The sequence below is a fragment of the Telmatherina bonti genome (assembly GCF_933228915.1).
Source record: "Telmatherina bonti genome assembly, chromosome: 13".
Lineage (NCBI taxonomy): Eukaryota > Metazoa > Chordata > Actinopteri > Atheriniformes > Telmatherinidae > Telmatherina > Telmatherina bonti.
The window spans coordinates 19,889,164-19,900,278 of NC_136611.1; the positions used below are offsets into that span (position 1 = coordinate 19,889,164).

Consider the following 11,115-nt stretch of genomic DNA (forward strand, 5'->3'; position numbering starts at 1 on the left):
GGTAACAACCTAACAAGCCAACAATGTGCGGAGAGAGGCGGGTCCACTCCGTCCACACCGTTGACTCGTTTTACTCTGAGGCTGTAGTGGATAATATTAACCGATAGTGGGGGCTCTTTCCATGCGAAACGTTTCTGTTGTTTGTCAACAAAAAGTAGCTGTCTTCGCGCATGCTCACCCAGTAACTTCCGGTCACAGTCGGTGTCGAAACATGGCGATGGCTTCCTTACGAAACTCAGCGTCCTTGCTGTTTTTATTCAGCAGAAGAGTGCCAAGACCAGAGCTGAATGCGCTTTGTTCATATCACAAGAAGGTAATTGACTGCAAAAATGTCTCCAAGCTGTTCTTTCAACTAACCCCCGTTATCTTCGAGCATTGTAGGTTTGTGTGTTCTGTCAGAAGCAGTAGTGTTATTCTTGTAGCTTACCTCTTAATACATTGTAGCATGCATCTCTTTTATTAATTTATTCATTTAACTATCTGAAAGGTGGTGGACCATTATGAAAACCCGAGGAATGTGGGTTCACTGGACAAGGACAAGAAGAATGTGGGGACTGGACTGGTGGGTGCACCAGCCTGTGGTGATGTAATGAAACTTCAGGTAAGTTAGCAAGCTGGCTAACAAACAGCTGTAAAAAAATAAAATAAAAAATAAAAAAAACTTTACACATCCAGATATTTGACAGAATGTGCGTCTGTGTGGTGTGTCCAGATCCAAGTTGACGAAGACGGTAAAATAGTGGATGCAAAATTCAAAACATTTGGCTGTGGATCTGCCATTGCCTCCAGTTCTCTAGCAACAGAGTGGGTCAAAGGAAAGTCGGTATGTTAAGTCTGAGCACAGTCAAATAAACAACTGTTGGATTGATTATTTTGTTTACTTTTTGTGGGGGAGGTGAATAATTTTCTTTCATCCTGCAGATTGATGAAGCTCTGAAGATAAAGAACACAGACATTGCCAAAGAACTCTGCCTTCCTCCAGTCAAGCTTCATTGCTCCAGTAAGTTCACGCAGAATATTACTCGATTTTGCTGGATTTTTCCCATATTTTCCCCATATTTAAGTATATGACAAGTTATAAATTATAGGAAACAAAACAATAGTTTCAAGAGTAACGTCTGTTAATTCGATATAACTATGGAAGTATTACTTCTAATACCACAGTAGCAGGCCAGAAATCCCATTAACTGTTGGGCAGGGTCACAAATTAATGGCTTTTTCATTTATATGGATCTAGATTGTTTACAAGTTTTGCATATTCACAGAGTATTTCTCCCACTATTGCATGTCATCACTAAGTTGGTGTAAAAACATTTCTTAACTTCCCCACAAAATTTTTTATCGACTGTGTTTAGCCCACAGAACTTGATATGTTCACTCAGGTGTAATCTTTTCTGGCCACTTTCTATCAGATTTTAGGAGTGTGTTTTAATCTAGTTTGGTTTACTGAATCAGTCAAAAATCTCAATAGAAATGTATCAAACTGTCCAGAACTAGAAGATACAACTCTCCTCCTCCTATAACCAAAAAAAAAAAAATTCTCATTAGTAAACCATAAACATTTAGTTCAGGCACAGATTATAGATTTTAACCATGTTCTGTAAAACTAGCCAGTGGCCACTAAATGATCATGAGTTTTTTTTTTTTTTTGTTTATTTTGGGTTTGTTTGTTTTTTTTTTACCCGATTGATCTCATTGGGAGACTATTCCATCATGCATCCTCCAGAGGGAGATGGAAAAAATCTGATGTCTGCAACTTCTGGTGCACTCATGATGTTCATGTTCATAGTGTGTCTAATAACCCTCTCACTTGTTTTCTCTCAGTGCTTGCAGAAGACGCCATTAAAGCAGCGCTTTCAGACTATAGACTGAAGCAACAGGACAAGGAGGAGGATCGTGCCAAAGCCAGCAACTGATGTATTTACAATCCGTTATGGGATATTTGATTGATATCTTGGTTACAAAAGTCTATCAGCAGCACAGTGATGTGTAAAAGATGACTTTATATCTTAATCTTGTCTTTTTGAGAGATCTGGAAGTCACACACTTTACACAGGTCTCATGTACCAGATGTTAATGTTTCCGGATTCATTCAAGTTCAGATCATCAACATTATTGCTGACACTGAAGCAGGAGTCCAAGGTGAATGGACATAACTCATCCTTTATTTTTAACAGGAGAGGCAAGCATATTTCCTTTCTAGTTAGACTTTACACATTAAAAAGGAGATCTTTGATAAAGCATGAGGAATAGTTGATATTTTTTTTCTTTTGGGGTGGTGCTTCGAGGCTTTATTTGGCTTCATTATATATAAACCACCTACAGGTCAACGACTAAAGTTTGTGTATAAAAACTCTGGAAACCTTTATAAAACTGTATGCTTATTGAATTAAATGATTCAGACCCTTTTCAGTGTGTGCTGTTGTCATCTACTGGATCCAACATCAGCGGGGGCCACCCTCTGCTGACGCACAAGTATCTTTTTCAGCACAAGAAGCACTGCCAGCATTAGGAGAGCTGTTAGTACACACAACAGAGCTAGCAGAGAGATGATCACTGCAGATTTCTGGGTGAAAACATGTGGGTTTACAGTAGGTGAGAGTTTATTTCCGTTTGTTGACAGCCAAGATTGTGTCCCCTCAGCAGAAGTGACGTTACTCTGAGGGTGCATAGTTGTAATGTTATCCCTGCATCCCTGTCTTTCTGGGAGAGAAGTGGTACTTTTTAAATGGGATGGGTTGGCAGATTGATTTTTATTCAGGGATAAACACTCTTCATAGGTGAGAGTCTCTAAAGAGTAATGCAAGACACGAGTCTTGGGAAGATCTTGAATGTTCTGAGCTCTGCAAACGATAGTTTCTTTTAATATTTTCTTCAACCCATCTCCCAAATTATTCTTGTTCTCAGATGACATTTGACCAACTGGCTTAGTGGTTACTGTAGAGTTCAGATTGAGTTGGTATGTCCTTTCATTTGGCTTCAGGACATGGGGACAAATAGACAAAACTGAAAGGTTCAGAAGTAGACGTTGCGCGAGATGGTCAGGCTCTTTACACACCAGGTCCATAGCCATCTTCAGTCTGCCACTCAGGAGCCAGTGGTAAAGATACAAAATGTTGCATTCACAAACCCACAAGTTGTTTGTGAGGTCTACAAATCTAAGACGAGGCAGGTTGTCAAAGGTGTTCTCTGGGATCCAGCGCAGGCAATTGCTGTTGATCTTCAGGATCTGCAGGTTAATCAAAGCAGACAGTGAGGGCAGGTCCAACGAGGAGATACAGTTTGCAGAGACGTCCAAATGTGTCAGCGATGGAGGAAGGTTCAGGGGGAGGGTTTTCAACTTGTTCCCCTTCAGTGTCAGAACCTGCAGTCTACTGAGACTCAGCAGAGCCCCCGGTTGGATGGCACGGATGTGGTTATCCTCTAAATCTAGACGGGTTAGGTTTCTCAGTTGCCTCAAAGCCCCTGAGGTGACATAAGTGATGCGGTTTTCTTGCAGCAGCAGGGACTTCAGGTTTGGAGGCAGACCACGAGGGATTCGTGCCAGCAGGTTGTGACTGAGGCTGAGTTCCTGCAGGCCGGAGAAGTGCCAGAGCAGGTGGTCCACATTGCAGAGCTGGTTTCTGGCCACAGACAGAGCAGAGGTGCTGAGAGGGACAGAGCGAGGGAGTGACCTCAGACCCAGAGACTCGCACAGAACCAAAAATTCTGGATGAGAACAGCAGCAGCCTGGGGGACAGGGAGACATTGCAAGGCAAGCTAGAAGACAGATGTAGAGAGCGAGGAAGACATCACATCTGCACCAATGCATGACTCACTGCAAAGAATAAGAGAGAATCACATTAGACACATCCAGGAGAAACCGGGCCAGAAAAGAACGTGGCAACTCACTTGATTTAATGAGGATGTCTAACTTAAAAGTAGTGATGAGTCATCATTAGTCACAATTAATGGTTTTATTGATGGTTATAAATGGTTATTTGATTCTGCAAAAATAGAACAATGTTCCATTTGTAAAAAATCTATTTAGAACATAGAAGAGGGATGAAATCTCCCTTTGAAGAGGGGAAAAAGTCTAAAAAATTTTTGCAACACACTTCTAAATAGTATGTAGTGTTTGGATAAATAACAAAAGAAAACAAACAAAAAAAAAAACACGAATCCTGTTATCAGGAAATTGTAACATATTAGTCAGAAGATCTCCATCCCATCACTTTAAGAGGATGGATATTTAAAATCCACCCCCTGCAATAAATAGTAAATATTTTTATTTTCTTGATATATTAAAGAAACTGTTTTAAGAGGATTAAATTACCAGAAGCAAATAGCTAATTCCACCGTTATGTTGATAATTAAACACATTTTGCAAGTTTATTAAAGGGAAATGGTCAAATTCTCCACCTACATCTTTTCTGCATTATTTACAAGTCCCAAATCACAATTTCACAACATTATTAGGTGCAGTCCTGAAATATAAATAAAAACTCACTGGACTGAGGCTGAAGTATTCTCCACCTAACAGGCTGGATGTTGAATGAACAGAAGAAAAACAAAGAGGGAGAACTTTTTCCTCAAGGTTTTCTACCAGAAGAAGCTTACAGTCTTAAAGACATGTCCTGATTTCACAAAAATTTACATTTTAACCAAAGCTATGATCTTTTCCTGAATTGAACAATGTGATTCTGATCCTTAAACTTCTCTCGATACATTTTTAAAACAAAAATCAATACTAAAAAAATGAAAAGCTACAAGTCAAAATAGTTTGCAAAAAAAAAAGGATTTAAATCCATGGATTTATTGCTGTCATTACAGTCATGTATATCCAGTCACCACATCTCCATTTCAGTTAAATATTCACCCAGTTTCAATACATTATTACGCCCAATGCACCCATTTTACACCATCTCTTGTCAGTGAGTGCCACTGATATTTTGTCATGATGTATGTATGGAAAAAATGTCAGATTATTTGACCAAAGTAACAAACAAAAAGTTTGATGAAACTATTAAAAACTATTAGAATTTCTTTTTTTTTTAAACAGAATGGCAGATAAAATGTTTCTCATCACCGCCGACTGATGAAGTCATCATTAACAACATCCGAATCTTTTAATAAGTTGTAGTTAACACTTACCATTCTTCTCCTCCTGTGTCATCTGCTCTCCAGATGAGATGGGTAGGACAGACCCTGTGGTTTTTAGATGATCCACCGTCTCTCTAAAGATAACCACTGCTGATCAGAATTCCAGGCTGATGCTCATCAAAGTTTCATGTTCACCTTAAGGTGCTGTATTACCTATTCTAGATCCTCTTCACCAATCACAATGATTGAGAGGCCCTATTGTTTGTCAGTGGCAGAGAGAAAAAAATATACAAATTCAAAAGTTCGCAGAAAGAGATTTTTGGTTTTTAAAGAGAAAGGGGATCTACTGCGTGTTTTCAGCTGAAGCATCTAAAGGTCAAGTTTTTCTTTTCTTTTGTTTTTAAGTTGAAAAAATTAGGCTGTGATCAATTGGTCCTGCAAAAGAGAGCATTTCTGGAATGCAGTGTCTTCCCATCACCTGTTAGGAAGAGTGAAAGTAGTGGGGTAGTATTTTCTAGAACTATTTAGTGTCTTGCTAACAAAAGAGCAGGGAATCTGACCTGAGGCCGAGGCTCTGTCAGAGCTCACGTTTCAGCTGCTATGTTTCTGTTGAAGTTGGTGTGTTGTCTTGTCACGTTTGATCTTTGACAGACTGACTTCATCGGGATTTTTTTTAAATCAAACTTTTTTTCCTTGTTATTCAGAAAAATGTGCTCATCTTGACATCATTTAATGAATTACAGATGGATAATATTAGATGAAGTCATTATGCAGCCTCATATTTGAGGTTGATTTGGCTGAAGAGGAGTGAGATGATGAATCAGTACGTTGGTAAATGTGCTGTTTTTAATTGCTTGTCCTGGTAATGTAGTTTAAATGTCATTTGATTGTTTGTTGTAATCCTGACTGGAACAAATCAGCATCTGTAAAATTTGTGCTAATAAGACAATAGGTCTTGTTCTGTATGTATCTGGTTCACCGCTGTTGAAATATTCAAAGAAATTTGTAGAGCTGCCACCGAGGACAAAGGGGTTCTTATCATCTCCAGGCTTAAGTACCTTCCACTGTTCTGCTTCTTTAGGAAGTGGTGCTTTGTGGAGGAGTTATTGAATTAAAGGAGAGCTGAAGTCTTATCACAGAGAAGATATTACAAATCTCATGTTTTAGGAATTACCTTAAAATAGTCAGCCATGATTGTTGAGCATACACTGCACAAAATTACAGATGTTCAGATGAGTATAACATGCACATAGAGAACATCCTCCATTCATTTTTGGAAGTTCCTCGCCTTTCCTAATTTTAGGTTTCCTCAGGGTTGTATTTGGGTTTAGTTTGGCACAACTCCCGCCACTTCCCTGCTGCGTTCACAGTAATGACAGAAAAATCTCTATGAAGGATTTTTATTAAACATAAGCAAAACAAACCTGTCTTTTTTTGTAAACAACAGAACTAATCACAGAGGAAGAAAAATCTGAGGATAACAGTTTGAGGTTTAACAGAGAAGAGTGTTTATAAAAATGGAAAAAATAAAATGCATAAAACACGCAAACAGCACTTACATTAAGCCAAGATGTTAAGAGTCATTAACTTGAGTAACAGGATATTGAGTTGAAGAGTTATATAACCTTCAGGTTTATCAAACCATTTTGGATTGATAAGGCACCTTTGATTTATTTTGATTAAACCTGCCAACCCGCTGTCTCTGACTCAGTTTGACTAAATTTAAATCTTTCATTAAGATTAAAAGGCAGAATTAATTCTGTATGTATTACTTATTAAAGCACATAAAACCTTATTCACAACATTTGTTTACCATTATATCTTCTGTTAATGATCTGTCAGTTGAATGCAGATCAGAATCATCAGCCTAATAAATATGTAGATAAAGACAATGAAAAAGCTGAAAATTTAAAAAATCCAATTTCTAGTTTCGGGAACCAGGTTCTAATAAAATTAAGTAATAACACTGAAAAAAACAGTAAATATTAAAGTAAAATATATTTAAAAAGTGACTTATCAAGTATGTTTACTGGCACTTCACTTTGCTTTATTTACAGCCCCAAATATTTTGCTGTTAGTGGGCTGATTCAGTTATAATACAGTTATAGCTGCTTTGAAAAAAGGTACAGCAGGACACAGAGAGGAGTTTCCGCTGGATGAGTTAAACATCTGTGGGCCAAAAATTACACACTGCCCGTTATATTTTGTTTTAAATATGATCATTTTATGTTAACGTTTTTAATCTTTTAACTACGATCTCAGTAAAGTGATACAGCCTCAGTAGCACACGTTATGTTTGGCAATGGACAATAAACCACCAAAAAACAACATGTGAGTGATAGTCTTGTACTAACGCGTCACAGAGCCTTTTAAAAACATTCAAATAATGATAATATTTTGAAAAATGAAGTTGTGAGAAGCACGCGGTCACTGTTATACCAAACCTGTACATAGTATGTACAGTACAGTACAGTACAGTACTGTGTATAGACACATGCACCTACCATCCATTGTCACCACCTCCCCATCCAAGTGTATCCATAAAGTTTCCTTTGTAATTATTCACAATGCATACAGCACTCCTTACACTTCTCACAAGCTGATTTAGATAATGATCCTGCCTACTATGATAAGTTTTTTGTGAGAATAAATTGATTTTTGTGGCCTTGCAACACCAAAACTGATTCTGATTGTAGACTTAAACACAACTGAAGATTGCTTTCTATCATCTGTTGCATCTCCCTTTTTTCTTGTTTAGATTTCATTATTTTAACCATGGATGCTCTTAAATAGCAGGAATGACTTCAATTGACCGTTTCTCCGTGTGTGACATTTTGACTCATTTTGCCCAGATGATACCTTAGTGGTGGGCTTTTTTCAGATGGCAGGTGCAGACTGGCTGACTGGAGCTGGTGCTGGGAGTGAAGCTTGGCTGCACCTCCTCCCTGTGCTTCACTTGCTCTTTGAATTTAGATTCCTCTCTTCGCTTTTCCCCTTCCTCTGCATGTCTGACCTTTCTAACCTCCTGTCGGGGCGATGACTTGACGTCTCGCCCCCTTTCTCCCACCAGAGCCTTGGAGGGCATGCGCAGGTGCTTAGGGGAGGAGGTTGCGCCCTGAATCTGGACCCTCTTGACGTGGTCTACAGCAAATGGCCTCTCCTGAAAATCACTGGAATTCTTGCGTCCTCCAGGTTTATTGGCTGTATACTTCCTGGGTTGATGAGGGGGGGGCTTGTAAGCCTCCAGCTTGCGTTTGTGACTCATAGCAGTGGCACAGCAGATTATGAACACCATAACAATGAGAAGGGAGGTCACAACGATGATGATGAGCAGATTCTCCTGTAGGAAGTCCACCACTCTGGTGAGGACATAGTCCTTCAGGCGGATCATGGTGGTGGTGATGGTGTTGGTGATGGTGTTGGTGGGGGGGAGAGGCTCAGTAATTGCAGTAATATGAACAGGTGCTCGAGTGGAGAAAGATACAGGGATAAGGAGCTCCAGCTCAGCTCCATCTCCGCTGCCGTCCATCGATATGTTGTAGAACAACGGAGAGGAGTGAACGCTGCAGCACAGCCAAAGCAGGGTCACACAGGTGACACGAAAAACCAAGTGCGACTTCATCCTCGGTGTTAAACCTGCAACAGTAATGAAAATAGGTTGTAATTTAAGAAAGCAAAGCAGCTGGATGACCTTAGCAAAACTTTATCACAGCTTAAAGAACTATTCAATTGTTGCATTAAAACAGTGATTAAAATATGAAATAAGAGACATTTTGATTAGCTTTACTTAAAAAATGAAAACATGCTGCATCTGAAGGTATCACATTTACCGAGGGCTCCAGCTGCAGAGATGCTAGGTGGAGACTTCTGCTACCTTTGGCTTGAGCCACACAAGCGATCTTGCTGAGCCCCTGGTTCTAACTAAATATTTATCCAAAGAAAACTAAAATGTGACTCCATTGCTCCTCTAGATTCAGGTTTTTCTTGGTTTTCTGCCTCTCCCTGTCTTGCATCAAATCTATTTTAGCAAACACCACAGTAGCCATTACTTATTTGGGGTGGAGACAGCGAGTTTGCAGCTGAAGGCCTTATAATTTGTAAAGTAGAGGGAGGCCACCCATCCACCACACCAAAGCCAGGAGGAAACTATATTCCACAAGGGGCACAGAGGCGTGGGAGACCTGCGGCTGTGGCCTCTATATTTACACTGGGCAGCAGCCGCCCACAGCAGCACAGACCTGATGGAGATAGTTCTCCTTTAAGAGGAATCTGCATTATACAACTAACTGAGTAAATTTTCTGACCCAATGTTACACATCTTGTCTTCTTAAAGAAGATTGCAACCAATGCATCTGTTAGATTTCAGAACTGTTTAACTCTTGGTGTTCTGTGTAATTATGCATCATGAAGCTGTAAAGGCAAGCCTCTAATCAGAACCATACTACAGTGAAGCTGCTGCTGCTCCGCTTTACACTCCACAGTGTGAACCCTCCACTCCTTGTGTGGTCGATCATACAGTATGCATTCTGCTGGACCGCAAGGTGGGTTGGGTCTCCATCCTTAAATGTACAGTTATAGGACAACACTGCCCTACAAATCTATGTAATTACAGCTAAATTTATATTTCCAGTCCTGTATTACACCATGGAGCTGCCATTACCCCTCATTACATTATGAATGACAAACATCCAGAATTTTTACATCCTCACAATCCATTTCATGACAGTTCATGATTTGGTAATTTGGGAAATTAGTCATATGCTTCCACGCTGAATGTATTAGTTTTAAAGACTAAATAGCACCCAATAATTATTAATCTAGATTAATTTGACACAGAAGTGTTTATATACAAGTCATTATTATGCACTCTTTTTAATTTGGGGTTAGATCATCTCAATTAATGTTTTTATATGTAACTGATTTTGAATTTTCTGGATTAGATTTGTAATTCACAGATTGAAAAATAACTTTGTATTGTCAAAGAGAAAAGATAAAAATCACCTTTTCAGTGACAGGAGTATTACTTCTCATAAGTTTGCAATTTTCCTCTGGGCTTAATAAAGTATTTGTCATTTTATTTCAAAGACATAATGTCACCGTTTTATCTTGTATTAGACTTCAAAGTCCTTCCTTCATGAGACAAAAAGAGGTGCTTTGTCAGTCTTAACATATTCTTAGTTGAACTATTTGTAATGCAGAAAATCAGGTCACTTCGTCCGTGTTATCATTCTGCTGAATCATATGAATCTAGTTTTATCACACTCGCATGCAGCTATACAGTTTAAAAGGACAAATTCTGGCCTTCAATGTGATGGAATCCCCATAATTACACTGCCATTACAAAATAAATTAAATAAATAAATATTACAATAAATTAAAAAGGGTAAAATGATAGCACATGAAAACAAGCTAAAATGAACTTTACATCAGCTTTAGACAAAACTCCCACTTGTCGTGTGGCAGCTGTGTTTCACCTTTGATAATCAAACACAAGACTGCATCGGTTTATTACGATAAAGTCAAATTACATGAAGTTTTTTCAAATGAGTAACATTAATGTCCATAATAACTCAGCAACATCCGCATTCCACCGCTTCCACTGAGGGAAATAATCCACTCCAAATAGTTTGATTTCTTTTAAATTGAAGTTGGAAAATATTTTACCACATTGTACTTCTACATTCTGTTACTTTAAAAAACAAGCAAAAAAACACGACGTAAAAACAATAAAAAAGAACAGAGCCCCAACACCTGATGCACATAATGAATCCATCCATTCTTTTTTTTTTTTTTTTTTTTTTGCCAATACAAACTAGTTAAAAACTAAATCAGTTCAGTTATGACTGAGGGGAGAAACAGTTGGATGAATGGACAGAAAAAGATTCAGAGATCAAGATTTTATGAGATGAAGACAAATAATTCTTAAGATCAAAACTGTCTAATAGTATGCCGTTTAGTAATCTGAATACATTTATATGGAATGCATGAAAAAATGTCACTCAAATCATATTATATATTAGACTTAAGCATACT

The 11,115-nt window shown here is 38.5% G+C and overlaps 2 protein-coding genes across 2 annotated transcripts; one reads left to right on the forward strand and one right to left on the reverse strand.

Moving 5' to 3' along the window:
- Nucleotides 1–191: 191 nt before the first annotated feature.
- iscua (iron-sulfur cluster assembly enzyme a) lies at nucleotides 192–2,408 on the forward strand. Its single transcript, XM_079251896.1, has 5 exons — nucleotides 192–313; nucleotides 488–601; nucleotides 713–823; nucleotides 922–1,000; nucleotides 1,825–2,408. The coding sequence occupies exons 1-5, from the start codon at nucleotides 212–214 to the stop codon at nucleotides 1,914–1,916; spliced, it is 498 nt and encodes a 165-aa protein (XP_079108022.1). The 5' UTR covers nucleotides 192–211; the 3' UTR covers nucleotides 1,917–2,408.
- Nucleotides 2,409–7,942: 5,534 nt separating this feature from the next.
- On the reverse strand, nucleotides 7,943–8,704 carry tmem119a (transmembrane protein 119a; the record flags this gene model as incomplete). Its single annotated transcript, XM_079251892.1, has 1 exon — nucleotides 7,943–8,704. The coding sequence occupies one exon, from the start codon at nucleotides 8,702–8,704 to the stop codon at nucleotides 7,943–7,945; it is 762 nt and encodes a 253-aa protein (XP_079108018.1).
- Between the last annotated feature and the right edge of the window lie 2,411 nt (nucleotides 8,705–11,115).